This window comes from Mytilus edulis, chromosome 8, assembly GCF_963676685.1.
Source record: "Mytilus edulis chromosome 8, xbMytEdul2.2, whole genome shotgun sequence".
Taxonomy (NCBI): Eukaryota; Metazoa; Mollusca; class Bivalvia; order Mytilida; family Mytilidae; genus Mytilus; species Mytilus edulis.
The window spans coordinates 64,487,283-64,502,968 of record NC_092351.1 but is presented as its reverse complement, the minus strand read 5'-3'; the positions used below and the strand labels follow the sequence as shown (position 1 = coordinate 64,502,968).

The 15,686-nt window shown below is 32.3% G+C and overlaps 1 protein-coding gene across 1 annotated transcript; it reads right to left on the bottom strand.

Moving 5' to 3' along the window:
* Positions 1-3,321: 3,321 nt before the first annotated feature.
* LOC139486074 (uncharacterized) lies at positions 3,322-11,929 on the bottom strand. Its single transcript, XM_071270771.1, has 4 exons — positions 11,776-11,929; positions 6,415-6,616; positions 4,727-4,854; positions 3,322-3,650 (listed from the first exon to the last, which is right to left on the bottom strand). Exons 1-4 carry the CDS (start codon positions 11,834-11,836, stop codon positions 3,580-3,582), a joined length of 462 nt encoding a protein of 153 aa, XP_071126872.1. The 5' UTR covers positions 11,837-11,929; the 3' UTR covers positions 3,322-3,579.
* Between the last annotated feature and the right edge of the window lie 3,757 nt (positions 11,930-15,686).

Here is a 15,686-nt window from a genome sequence, read left to right as displayed (position 1 = left end):
GACGGCATTCTGACAACGCCATGACAAAAACATTAGTCAACGGCATTCTGACAACGTCATGACAAAAACATAGGCAGAAGTCTCATTAGTCAACGGCATTCTGACAACGTCATGACAAAAACATAGGCAGAAGTCTCATTAGTCAACGGCATTCTGACAACGTCATGACAAAAACATAGGCAGAAGTCTCATTAGTCAACGGCATTCTGACAACGCCATGACAAAAACAGAAAAAACATTTCATTGCCATACACATGTTCACCCGAGGATTGCCTATGTTTTTGTCATGACGTTGTCAGAATGCCGTTGACTAATGAGACTTCTGCCTATGTTTTTTGCCATCTGCTTTTTGATTTTCTATTTTACTACAACAAATGAGTACATTCGTCCTAACTCGGCCGATTCCCTACCCTAGCGGATTCTATCGAGGATTGCCGAATGCAAGTGAGTCAGTCGCATAAAGTTTGCATATCATTTTATTTTAATATGAATAATTCTGAACTACAAATATATAAACAATTTTTTCAGAATAGGAATTGAAATGTCTACCCAAAAAGTATAAGTAATGTCAATTAAACGAAATCAGCTACAATCAAATATGAATTGAATATGGAATTAAGGATCTGATTCATATCATAATATAAGCAGAAATAACTCCAATTGAGGTTTTAAACAAATTGCTCTAACTACATATTATGTCACAAAGATGAGAAATACATTTGTATCTGAGATTAATACCAACTTATTCAAATATCACATTTTGACTGTCCCTTTTGTATCTTTCGCCCTCTTTGGGTGTTGGGGGTCTTTACTCTGTACAAGGTTGCAAGACAAAAACAAATGTATTTTACAGTCAAGAAATTAAAATATCAGTCAAGGTTGATTTTGCTATGAATATCAGTGGCGTAGCTAGGATATTTTTAAGTGTACGCCCCAACCACGGCGAGGGGTTTGAGAGCCCAATCGGATTTAGGTTATAACACCTTCTAGCAGTGGGTTTCGAAACGGGGGCATTTCTTTTATAAAAAACTAATCAATATCAAGTTGAACATACCTTATAGACTACTTTTTTATATATATTTTTTTATGTTTAATGTTTTCATTGTGTTGATTTGAAATGTAATGGTCATTGGTGTTAAGAGTTAATATCCAAACCAGTTACTTTAAAATATGTTTAAAGGAACCTTGGGATTAATTTGCAAAGATGTTTAGATTCATTATGAAAATTCGTAAAGGGTTTCGTGAAACTGTGGTTCTCGCTAGATTACCGCTTCCCGCGAAAATTGAATCTTTTATCAGTTTATAATAGGGTTTTAAATAATCAAACATTTTCTTTAGATTTTTTTTTTGATCTGGTATATTAACTTCTACTCTAGTCTCATGACAATATCTGAAGGTTTTCAAAGTCATCATGTAAAAAACAATTATCACAGAGCGTCTGTTAAGGGCTAAAAGATAAGTCCGTATGTCAATTGAAAAATGAAAAAAAAATATACTTTCAAAATTTTGCTTTAGACATTAATCACAAAAAAACTTCTGCAAAAGTTTAGTTAAATTCAATGAAGGGTTAACAAAGTAATTGAAGTGTAACAAACTTCAACCACAGACTGTATATGCAAACAGAAATTCCTTTTATCAGTAGAATATGGGAAAATTAACAATAAAATTCATCATTTATATGGTCTGGATACTCTTTTGAGAATAAAAAGCTTCTGTCCAATTTTACGTAAAATTTCATTAAGCTTTGACAAAATCATTGATATTTAAAAAAAAAAACCTTTTTCAACATATTGAACCTAAATGTTGTCGCCTCCAATGAAATCTAGGTTCTCTTATATTTCTTGTTTTCGCGTCATAAATGTAGCCTCAAGCTCAACTGAAATTCAAAGCATATATCGAATCTCAGCTGATTATGATATATGCTGTAAACGAAAGGAAAGTAAGAAGAATTCCCAGAAGATTCAGTCTTCGACTGACAGAAAAATGAACAAATATGATACCATTTGATCGAAAGAAAACATCATGTCACTTTTATTCGCAATTACAAGCTATTGACGAAAGATTTAAAAATAAAGGCAACAGTAGTATACCGCTGTTCAAAACTCATAAATCCATGGACAAAAAAAAACAAAATCGGGGTAACAAACTAAAACTGAGGGAAACGCATTAAATATAAGAGGAGACAACGACACAACATTGAAATGTAACACACACAGAAACGGACTAAGCATTAGACAAAATCATATGAGAATAACAAACATAACATCAAAACCAAATACATGAATTTGGGATAGATAAGTACCGTGACACGTCTTATAGTAATGTTAATTCACACTCAAAAATAAGAGAAAACAAACGACACAACGGAAACACAACGTTTAAATGTAACACACACACACACGAACTATAATATAACAATGGCCATATTCCTGAGTTGGTACAGGACATTTTTAAAGGAAAAAATGGTGGGTTGAACCTGGTTTTGTGGCATGCCAAACCTCCCTCTTTTATGGCCATGTGAAATATAACATTAAAATGACAACACAACATTACAGGACTACAGTATAAATAATTAGGAGAACACAATTGACAAAAAAACACACGAATAATAGCTAACAAAAGGCAACAAGTTTAAAATTTTAATACGCCAGAAGTGCATTTTGTCCACACAAGACTTATTAGTGACGCCCAGATACAAAAGTTTGAAAGCCGAAACAAGTACAAAGTTGAACAGCATCGAGGACCAAAAGTTTAAAAAAGTTGTGCCAAAAACGGCCAGGGTTTTCTGTTAGGTACCAGAACATCCCTATTATTTAGAATAATTTATACTTTAATAGACTGGTGTGATTTAAACCAGATCTTTTTAATTTATTGAGATTAAAATATTTTTTTTACCAAGATTCAAGTGTACGCCCGGGCGTTTTGACGTAAACGTAGCTACGCGCCTGAATATCGAAATGAATAATTAACCTGCCACCCAAAGTTAAACAAAAATGTCTTTCTTCCTTGCAAATTAACATATTTTCGATATGATTACATGTCAAAGTAACAGCAAAATCATCATTAAAAACATAAAAAGAATTATTTTGTCTAGAAATACCAATTATGTACTGTATTTCGTTTGTTGCTGTTGCTTATTCATAACTCGATAATAGTAAAATTAATACCACTGATGTTTCCATATGTTTGTGATTTGTAGAAAACAAAAAATGCATTGTAAAAAATTTTGTTGTGTACTAGCGTTTGCAATGGGTTATGTATGTATCAATAGAACTTTGTGTCGAAAAGTGCAAAATACAAGCTAACGGTGTCAAGGCATAATAGTACTCAAATGTTTTAATATTTTTGTTTACATTAACTACATCTTCGGTCACATTGGTTAGTCTATAAACTGGTTATTTTCAATAAAATTGTTTTTAGTTCATTTCTTTTAATAGTTCAAAATTCTAAAATCACTGGAAGGTAACAAAATAAATGAGTTTTGCTCATTGCAGAATTTTACTCCTGTGTTGATTATTAATTGTTCTATCATGACGGATGGATTCTTCAGCTTGTTATGCTTCCTTGTTATGATATCCATTATTGGTCATATCCGGTACGGAACGGATCTTGATTGGTGTTAGATTGCTGCTGAACTATAACAGATGAACCTATAATATAACAAGAAGCACATTTTAAAAAGGGTTCTTTTTTAATTTTTTACAAGTAATTTTGTGAACAACATTCACTAACAGTTACAAATATATAATTATACCCCTAGAGTCTATTTTTAGCAATGGCTGCTACATTGGTTTATTGGCCAAAATAAACATGTTTTATTCACAAGCTGAAATCGAGACACCCTAACTAATTAATCGTGTAGTTTTTTGCTACATTGTTTCTTAGTGGCCTGGGGAGAATTTGTGAGACAACGAATGCCCAGTTATGACCAATGCTCATTATAGTATGTTTATATAAACCAACAAAGGTAATAAAAAATCGATATTTCTGAGACATTATCAACCATTTACCAATAAAGGTGACAATAATATAGGGTTATTGCATGAATATTGGGGAATATTGTCCCTAGTAGAATTTTTTATTGCACGAGATTGCGAGTGCAATATATGTTCTACGAGGGTCAATATTCCCCAATATTCATGCAATAACCCTTTTATTGTATAGAAATATAATATTTGAAAGTAAAAATTGGTTTAAACTAAGATTTTGTCGTTAATGACGTCATGAATTTTGAAGATTTATTGCACGAGTGCAATATTGGAATCTATTGCATGCTAAATTTTGGTTACTTTCTGTGGGAAATATTATATTGCTATGCAATAAAATGTGATTTTTACATTATCTTGTATTTGCAGTATGAACTTCCAAACAAATATAATAATAAAAAAGTTATCAATAACTCAATCGACATAAAATCTCTAAACGCCCTTGAACAAATACAAAGAAAATGGACATGTTGTATTGCTGTTCTTCATTTCAAAGTCGCAGTATCTAAATTATACATGACACATTTAAATGACCTGTAGCATCAACATGAGTGAATCTATATATTTTTGGGAGAAGTCTGTGAAATTACAATGCTTTTGTTCATTGTTTCAAGTTGCATGTTTTCTATTTCATTTTCAAAGTGTTATATCGAACACGTTTTGTATTAACAGTTTTCGATAACACAAAATTTTGTAAGATGTGAAATAAAAGACTATTATATATAGATTTGTTTGAATACCTGGCTGTTGATTTTGTACAATGTATCCTGGTCTTTGTCGTCTGCAGCAACCACAGCAGCAACAGCAACAACAGCACGTGACAGCTACGATGAGTAGGACAGCGACACCAATCAGAATGGGAACGTATCTAAAAAACATATATACCAATCACGTCTTAAAACATTCTTATACAAAGATTTGTCTTTTGTACCGTAACTGATGTCAAATATATATTTATCTTATTCCCTTCTTCTTCTTTTTTCATGCACAGTTTTTGCTTTTTACCATTATAGTTATCTTACGAAAACAAAACGAATTGCTTGATATATATATATGCATGTTTACTTTTTTTTAAGTTTCGTGCACTTAAATTATATGCATCATGTATCCCTGACTGAAAGGTCTAACCTATACAGTACTCGCTTTTTCGTTTCCAAATAACTATAATGGGTTTAAAGAACCATTGGCAATTCCTTTTAAACATTAGATACCTTACGAAAGTCTGTCTTTGGAAAAATATGATATCCTTGAGAAGTAAGATGCTTAAATAAATGACGAGCTCAACGTAATAAAAACGGCATGAAATCGATGCAAACGGCTAAGCGCGCACATGTTTTGATCATTTCTTTCAAACATACGTTTGAAAAGTTTGCATAAACTTTGACAAACTATGCACACGCTAGAAATGCGTCTGCAGTTTGTTATTTTTCGCTTGTTAGTACAAACGCTACATTTGTGTCTAACTTCAACCTGATTAAACGAAACATTTGTTTCTACGTTTGTAAAAAGTTTGTTTACCAACAACATGTGCACATGGTGCATGCATTATTGAAGGTTCAAACAGGGTCAGTAAAGACTTATATATGGGCCGCAATTCTTTCTAACCAAAATTTTGTAAACGTTGTGTGGCGTTTGTTGATGTCTTCTAAACACTACAAAAGTAGAAACAAATACATCGTTTAATCAAGTTGAAGTTAGACACAAATGTAGCGTTTGTACTAACAAACGAAAAATGACAAACTGCAGACGCATTTCTAGCGTTTGCATAGTTTGTCAAAGTTTATGCAAACTTTGCAAACGTATGTTTGAAATAAATGATCAAAACATGTGAGCGGTTATGCGTTTGCATCGTTTGTGTTAGAAAGAAATGCGCCCTAAACGATGTATCTACTTTTGTAGCGTTTATAAAACAACAATTAACAAAAGCGACACAACGTTTACATATTTTTGTTTAGAAAGAAATGCGTCTGTTAAAATTCAGTCCAGGAAAAGTCTTGTGCTATAACTAACTGATTTCAGTGTACTTACTTGTCTCGTAAAACAAAGAAAATGAGCAATTTTTTGCTGACCTTTTAACCCGGTGAATTTCAGCTACTCATCTCTAAATTGTTCTGTAGACCAAATATACCAGTCCTAACATATCACTTAACTACGTAAACATAATTTATTTCATTATTTAATAATGAACCATAAAAATGAGGTCAATGTCAGTGATATCTTGAAAGAAGAGCACACGCACCATTCAATATCAAACCTGATGCACATATAACACTGGACACTTTAAATTAGATCAATTACACAATTACGTTTAATGATATAATATCATTAAACGTAATTGTGTAATTGATCTAACCATGAGAGCTTATGGTCTGTCATAAACCAATTAAACAATGTAATTTGAACCTTGATTTTTTAATCATGTACTTACACATGTGCAGCCCACCATTGGATACAGAAACTGTCTCTCATGTTGTTTGGTGCCTGCAGCAGGATATTCTCACAACAGTAGTATGTACCTCCCAAAGTTTTGGGATTGATGCAGCATAAATCGGAGCACCATTGTGGAGAACGAAGGTCCCCAGTAATATCTCTGTAAGCTTTGCAGCATTCGCCACCAAATACATTAGAAACTGTAAAACATCAAACAGATGTCATCAATTCAACATTTAAGAATCTAAAGCATTCTGGGCAAAAACATAAAACAATACACCAAAAGTTGTGTTTGGGATGAAAACAAGAGGCATGATCGTTTACCTGGTGATAATATCGCCTGATTGATAATTTGAACTTTAAAATACACATACTTTACAATGAATTTATACTTTGCAAAAAAAAACAATTCAGAGGCAATAACTCCAAAATATGAGCTGTAAAAATCTCAAGGTGAATAGATCTTATCATGCTGGTCATTTTAGCGGTTTACCCTCGAAAATTACCTCCAAAAGTTTATAAAGGAAATCAATGACAAAAAAATAAGAAAAACTGAAAAATTGTATATTTCAGGGGCAATTATTTAAAACCAGGTCGACAGGATTTTTCAGAATTGTTTAGGGTGATCGGTCTTGTCACGTTGAGCATTATTGCAGCCTTACTTGTAACCTAGTTCCCTTTTCCATGAATGCAGCAAAGAAATACAAAATAAACACCCTTTAGGGGCAAAATTTCCAAAACGGGTTTATCTTTATCCATCTGATGAGTTAAGCCTTTTTCAACTGATTTTTATAGTTCGTTCATATGTTGTACTGTTAATCCACTGTCCCGGGTTAGGGGAGGGTTGGGATCCTGTTAACATGTTTAACCCCACCACATTCTTTTAAAGGGCCTTTTATAGCTGACTATGCGGTATAGGCTTTGCTCATTGTTGAAGGCCGTACGGTGACCTATAGTTGTTAATTTCTGTGTCATTTTGGTCTCTTGTGGAGAGTTGTCTCATTGGCAATCATATTACATCTTCTTTTTAATATTTACTGATTTTTCATCAATTTCCAGGGTAGAATTACCTTTATGGCAGTTTACACTTTTAACCTAGCTCCTGTACTTTTCAAAAACTGCATAAAATGGTCATTAATATAAGGGCAATAACTCCAAAACAGGCCAACACATGATTCTCTAATTTTCAGTGAAGAATCATTTTGATGAACCATTTTGCAATTACACTTTCATCATTGCTCCTATCTATATTTTTTTTCAAATACAGACAACTGCTTGAAACCGAGGTGGCATTGGGGTTTTCCTATATATTTTTTTCCATTGTGTATATTGTAGTGTATTGTTTGTATATGCCTTCAACCCCTAGGGTATAAATGTGCATTTCATAAATAAATAAATAAATATATTTCAGGAGCAATAACTCTCAAACAAGCGGTTAAGTTTTTCTCATTTTTTCTTGAGGAATCATCCTGGAATGCTAATTATTTTCGCAATTTACAGGTTTAAATTAATTCCTTCAAAATTGGTTTTAGAAACTGCCAGGAAATGCCAGTGGCGGATCCAGGGGAGGGTTCCGGGGGTTGGAACCTTGAACGATCAATGCATTTGAATGGGGACATATAGTTGAACACCCCCTTTATCCTGGGTTTAGAACCCAGCCCCCCCCCCCCCCTTTCTTCCCTTTTTTTTCAAATGACTGAATCTGCCCCTGCAGACGTGTCTCGAATACAATCACGCAGGTGTTCGCCATATTAGATTGGAAAACAAAATTAATTTTCCCATAGCTGACAATAGTAGCATTTTTTTAGTACAGATACATTTCTTGTACATATTATTATAAAATTGATCAAGAAACAGGCTTTACACATTACACGTGGTATCGAACTGCCAAGACCTTAATTCCAAATTTAACACAGGGTTAAAAATACACACAAAGCATCGTTCTTTCCGCGCAACAATGTAAAACATTATGACGTTACGCACAGTATTGGTGCCACTTTTCGTTACACGACGTTCCTAATAAAACGACGATTTTGACGTTGTTCCACGGAAAGTTTCAAATGTTGACCTTATATCTACTCATGTGAAATGCTGCTTAAAGTACAGAGACTTTCTAAGTTGCTCTTTTATATGGTTTTATTTTTTTAAGGCGTTGCAAATACAAAATTCCATTAAATTTGAACAAAATTTTAAATACATGAACAATTTTTAATTTTTGCGAAGAATACTTACTAATAGATGCAACAATAACAAAAAATAACAATTTGATGTCTTGTTAAATGATTGAAATGTATAAAAAAAGATGTGGTATGATTGCCAATGAGACAACTCTCTACAAGAGACCAAAATAACACAGAAATCAACAACTATAGGTCACTGTACGGCCTTCAAAAGCAAAGCCAATACTGAATAGGCTGATATAAAAGGCCCCTTTCAATGTTTTGAAACATTCAAACTAAGTACTATGAGTGAAACAAATGCAGGACAAATCTGAGGCGAATCTCTTTACTCTTAGGACGAGCGTGCTTACACCATATCGCATTGGCTGTCTTTGCTTATAACATTTAACAGTGACTTATACTTACATTATAATGCATATTATTCATTTTAACGTTCAAGTAAGACCACAATCTTAACATCAAACACGCTTTATGGAAAACGTTAAAAATAGAATATTTTTTACAAAAATCTCTCACGAAAAGCTTTATAAAATGTTCATCAAGTTTGAAAAAGAAATACGTGCTTTTATGCTGCCGTTGCCAACCGTCAATGATTTAAAGATGGTCAGGGTCTAAACTATTTTTTTAAAAAGAAAATATTGAATGTTTACATTGGTCACAATTTTTAAATCAGGATTGTTTTACCAAATAATTAAGAAAATTCATGTTATGTAGGAAATTACACATTTTGTACACAAATCAGGCCGTTAGTTTTCTCGTTTGAATTGTTTTACATTTGTCTTTTAAGGGTCTTTTATAGCTGACCATACGGTACGGGTTTTGCTCATTGTTGATTGCAATAGAATAAGCTATAGAAATTATTAATTTGTCTTTAATGGAAGTTTATCTCGTCATACGGCCGCATCTTCTTACACACATGTACTTTATTATGAGAACGGTGATTCTGTATTGTTGTGTTTTTGCTTTCGGTAATATATTTTACGAGCTATCCTTTCATCTGATATCTTTTCACAAATTAAAGCTTCAAAAAAGGGTCGGCGATCAATATTTTTTTTTATAATATTTGAAATTATACATGTAGAATTTGGCAAAGTATAGAAAATTATCTTATACAGACCAATACATACCTCACACATTACCAGCAGGTCGAAATCCGATTTTGGATGATACAATTATTTTCATTTTACTAGATGTGTATTTTCAAGTAATTGCTATATGTGCATGTTCACATGGATAAATGTTTTTCTCAAGCAAACAACTATGGACCAGGAATGTATTCCATGCACTTTTTATATACTATTGGTTATTTTTGGTTCAGCGCTTACATTTTCAACATATTACAGAGTATACCGGTTTACACTAAATCTTCTTTGACTTTAAAAAAACCCGTTTCCAATGCAAACTGATTATTTCTATGTTTTCGGTTTCAATCTTTTTGGTTTCGAGTTTACATCATTTGTTTTACAAATATACTCAAAGTACTGAAGTACTGAACATCGGATAACCGCAAGGTCTTGTGGATGGTCACAAGCACTTGTCTCAGAAAAAAAATCACATTTCTATACCTGAAACTGAGATTTATCTATTTATTTTTGTTGTTGAGAAAAGCTAGCTGCTACATGTTCTATCACACTACTTCTAAGTGTAACAACCCTTCTTTTCATACACATTGCTAAGTAGATGTACTTACAGTGGATTAATCAAAATGATCGTTAGCTATACTGACATTTTATGGCATACGAGTATTTCTCTGATAAAACTTTTTGTTAAATGAGTCGATGTAACAACAAAAAATGATTGCACGTTTTACTGAAATGTTCACGACTAAGGTGTACTTTTTCTCATACGATTTATTGTGAGAATTTTCGTTCATGTGTATAGCTTCGAATTTTTTAATAGCAACGCTAGGAATTGCAGATACTATATGGCTGAGGAGGATAATTAAGAAGATCTCACTTTTGTTTGCATTTCCTTTTTCAATGTATCTTGCTTATAAAGTGGGGTGTGGTCATTAGTTAGGTTTCTCTTTGTTATAACTCCGGGGCCTGGTCTTTATGGAGTATCCCAGTTAAATGTTTCGACATCTTATATCCTTGAAACCATGCAGATCTACATTTTAATACATATTAAACGAGAACTTTATTTTATATAGATTAGACCATTTCATTTAATTATGTATATGCCAAATATGCAAGAAAAGTCGTAAACCAGTTTAACGTTATTATAACGCGAACGTCAAATTACGGTTACGGGGACATTTCATTAGACATCTTAGATCGTTTCGGATTTTCTACCTGCAACTCAAACAAAAGTACATATCATATCATATTAAAGGAAATTAAATGTATTTTCCATTCATATCAGTTAACAGGTGATAAAAATTTGAGATATAGTAGAATTTCGTTTGATAAAAAGCCTCTGAAATTTTCTTTGTGTTATTTTGTCCATCGGGACATTTTATTGGACACGGGAAAAATGACAATGTTTTTAAAATAAGACCGCAGTTACATAATAATGACTTTAGATAGCTTCTTCGGAACATGTATAATTTTTCTGATATAAATAAAATCCATTTTCGTATGTTATATATTATGAAATTGAAGACAGAAAGTTTTTTTACGGGTTGAGTTGCAAATTGGGACATTTTTTCTCTTTTTTTGTTTAAACTTTTCTGACGATCTTCCTACTCTTATAGTTAAAAATATCTATTACTTCATTTAACGTTAATTGTATCAAATATAGTTGTAAAATTTTAAACAATTATACTTACTAATGAATCCGCACTGGGATTTCAAAGACGCACATTAAACAAAATTGTAACAGCGGGACACCCTTAAAATGACGTTAAAGACATCAAAATGAGCATTTTTTTTCATTAAAAAAAAGGCAAAGCACAAATTCATCTATGTTATTGATTCCTCTGGTTTATTTCTTTTCGAATGATATGCAAAACATGGCTGTTTATTGTATAGGATAAGAGCTTGAATTTGAATAACCCGCCATCTAACCCAAATTTTCAAAGTGACACCAATATCGTGCGCAACGTCTATACTACGTAGCAAAGGTGAGGGTCTAATTTACATATTTCCGTTGCTTTTAATCATCCTTTAAATATACAATTATGTTCATGCAAATTATGAACATTACATTCTGATTGACAATGAAGCAATTTTACTTACCACAAAAAGTAATCACAGCAAAGACCAAGAGAATACATTGCGTAAACGTGCCGATCGCCATTGTTTATTTATAGTTTGTAATTTAAAACCACTGACATAGTTGAGAATATTTGTGAATAAAAGCGTGACTAAAAACCATCTCGTTTTCAGAAAATAGCGTTTTATTTGGGCCTATACTAAAAGGTTGAATGAACTGGAGTGGTGGAGTGGATTCATGAAGTGAAAACATGGATTAAAAGTTTCATATAATATGAATCGATTTGTGGATTCCTTTAATATCTAATCAAAATTCTTTACACCAATCCACTCCATTTCCTTACTCTATGATTTCACTCAATGACTTCACTCCAACACTCCACCAGTCCACTCCACTCAATTTCACTCAACGTGTTAGTACATGCTTTTTACTTGTTTGTAGTAAACATGGTAAACAAAACAAATTATGAAATATCTAAATTAATGAAGACTTTATCTATTTATAGCAAAGTTGTTTCATTTTAACAAAAACAAAACAAAATCTATTATTTTTTTATCTGTTGATTCATTTTCTAAATTGTGTTTCGTTGGGGTTTATTTTGTGAATTTCTCACATTTTTTTTAAAATAATTTTCGGAAAGTTGTTAAAAGGTTCATCCACCTAAAAATAGGCCAGACATATTACTGTTTTAGTGCTGGTCGTAAATTCCAACGTTTTACGTGAATCAATAATAAGTTATTGATATATTAGGCTTGAGAAGGTCTAAAATGTTAAGGACATGAAAGGCATTTGTCAATAAGAAAAGAAAGGGGAGCACAAAACACCATAACACCCAAATTTAAATGAAAAGATATGTCAGAGGCAAAGCATTATATTTGATTTTTAAAGAGCATTTAATAACTGTTAATGAATTATAGAGGCATTTTTTTGCTGTTGGTACCTAGTCAATCATTTAGTTTTATATATAAATAAAAATATATAAAATTGGCGCAATTAGATGAATATTTTATTGGCGCAAATGATACCTATAGTTTTGAAAAATAGGTGGCGCAAAAGAGGTATTGGCGCAATTAAGTTGTGGCGCAAATGAGTTACTTTTTGGCGCAAAAAGATATCGCCCGATTATACATGTACATCAACATTTCTTGTCTAGACGCCATCTAATTAACCATATGAGATATGACATTCGAAAAAATTATAATTTCACAATTTCACTTCCATTAATAGTAAATGTTCTATTATTCTATATATTGTATTGTATTAAATTGTATTGCATTCTATTGTGTATAACTTTTTAGTTGTATTGCTTGACCATTATGGGTGTAATTTTGCAATAAAGATATTAATGTTTAAAAAAATCATAGTGTAGTCTTTATCTAGTTCTCGTTATCTATTTCTCGTAGCTAATGCCCCCTTTGAATAAGTTGTATTATAGATATGGTAAATATTTGTAGGACTGAGGATAAAATCATGCAGAGGAAAATATATTTCATGGTCATTGGAACTATTCAAGTGTCACTCACTAATAGCACTATTAAATATAGTACAAATAATAGCACCTGACCCAGATGATTTCTCAAAAAATTGAATTTTATTGCATGCAGTACAAATAAAGCATCTGACAAGACGTTGTCATAGTAAACACCTGATGTTTAAAGTGTAATAATTTTATAATGTTACATTTATGGTACTTCAGTTTATTGCAGTTTAAACAGGCACTTGTATAGTTACTATTTCAAATCCTTGTATAAATTAAGTTAAGCCCCGTTTTTGCTACTTTATCGTCAAACGAGCTTAAAGTTAGATATTTATAATCCGCCTTTCAAGTAAAGCATATCATTAATTGATTCACGATCAACTGCATACATGTATTTCCTCAACTTCCAGTGGCAAATATTACATGCACATTTAGGGGGGAAAAAGACTTTCCTTGCTTTATTATTAACATTAGAAATCACCAAACTTAACAATGTATGGTGAAGTCAAGGTAGAAAGAAATGCAATACACTGTAAAAATGGTGTTTAGATTCTAAACACAATTCTAAGCACATCTTTTGTGCACTTTTTTTACATGTTTAGATCTAAACGTGTCTCAGTACACTGTGTTTTGGATTGTGTTTAGAATCGTGTTTAGCTTAGAAAATGTGTTTAATTCTTATACATTATCATTTTTAAACGTGTTTAAATTCACGTCATGTTTAAATATTATGTGCTTACTGAAAAATGTGTTTAGAAATTAAACACAATGCTAAACACGTTTAGATCTAAACATGTATCACAAGTGTTTAAATTCTAAGCACGATTTTTACAGTGTAGTTGTCGTTGGTTGCTGTCGGTTTTTTTTTGTAATAATAATATTAACGCCGACCAATTTTACTGCACAAACTTTCCTTCTAGATACTAGCTTTTGAACACAAACAAGTTTCTGTGCACCACTTATTGCGGACCTGTTTTTGTATTGCTATGAGTTACAATTTATGACAAAAATAAGCAAAGACCCATCGAAACAACATCTTATAAACAAATTTAATAATACTTTTAGATATTTGGATGATATTTTGGCTCTCAATAATGACGACTTCAGTATGTATATTAAAGAAATTTATCCTGTTGAACTTATTTTAAATAAAGCTAATACTAACAATGACCACTGCCCTTTCCTCGATCTTGATATCTATATCACTAACGGAAAGCTGAATACTAAAATTTATGATAAAAGAGATGATTTTTCATTTCCCATCGTTAATTATCCATTTTTAGATGGTGACGTTCCCTTGTCACCATCTTACGGTGTTTATATATCTCAACTTGTACGATTCGCTCGTGTATGTAACAATGTTTTAGATTTTAACGAGAGAAATTTATGTATTACTGAAAAATTATTACACCAGGGTTTTCGATATCACAAACTAGTCAAAACATTTACTAAATTTTATCATCGGTATAAGAACATCATTCGTAAATATAGCCCAACATGCAGACTTCTTATACGTTCAGGTATTTCACATCCAATTTTTTATGAAAATATTCTTTATAAAGCACAAAGGTGTCAGTATTCACCTCAAAAACTAACAAAACCTTTGAATAGACTTATTAAGAAGGGATATAGTTACGAGACTGTTGTCAGGTCATTAAAGATTGCATATTTTGGCGTTAATATTGATTCACTTATAGGGTCTTTGCATCGGAACTAAACACATTTATTCAAAAACCAGTTGTTGGCATGACACGGGTTATGTTCTTCTCATATATGTTATGATGGTATGATTCTAAACCCCTAACGGGAAGGATTGTGCCTGATGTTCATATGATGAAATCATAATCTTTCAGTCAGTTATTTGAAGTCTGGAGCTGGCATGTCAGTTAACTGCTAGTAGTCTGTTGTTATTTATGTATTATTGTCATTTTGTTTATTTTCTTTGGTTACATCTTGACATCAGACTCGGACTTCTCTTGAACTGAATTTAATGTGCGTATTGTTATGCGTTTACTTTTCTACATTGGCTAGAGGTATAGGGGGAGGGTTGAGATCTCACAAACATGTTTAACCCCGCCACATTTTTGCGCCTGTCCCAAGTCAGGAGCCTCTGGCCTTTGTTAGTCTTGTATTAATTTAATTTTAGTTTCTTGTGTACAATTTGGAAATTAGTATGGCGTTCATTATCACTGAACTAGTATATATTTGCTTAGGGGCCAGTTGAAGGACGCCTCCGGGTGCGGGAATTTCTCGCTACATTGAAGACCTGTTGGTGACCTTTGCTGTTGTTTTTTTCTATGGTCGGGTTGTTGTCTCTTTGGCACATTCCCCATTTCCATTCTCAATTTTATTCTGTCCATGTTTGGTACAATTCTAGGATAGTTTAAAAAAGTTCTTAATTTGTTTTAAACATTAACTACAGAATGAATGTAATAATGTCACGGAATAGAAGTTCCT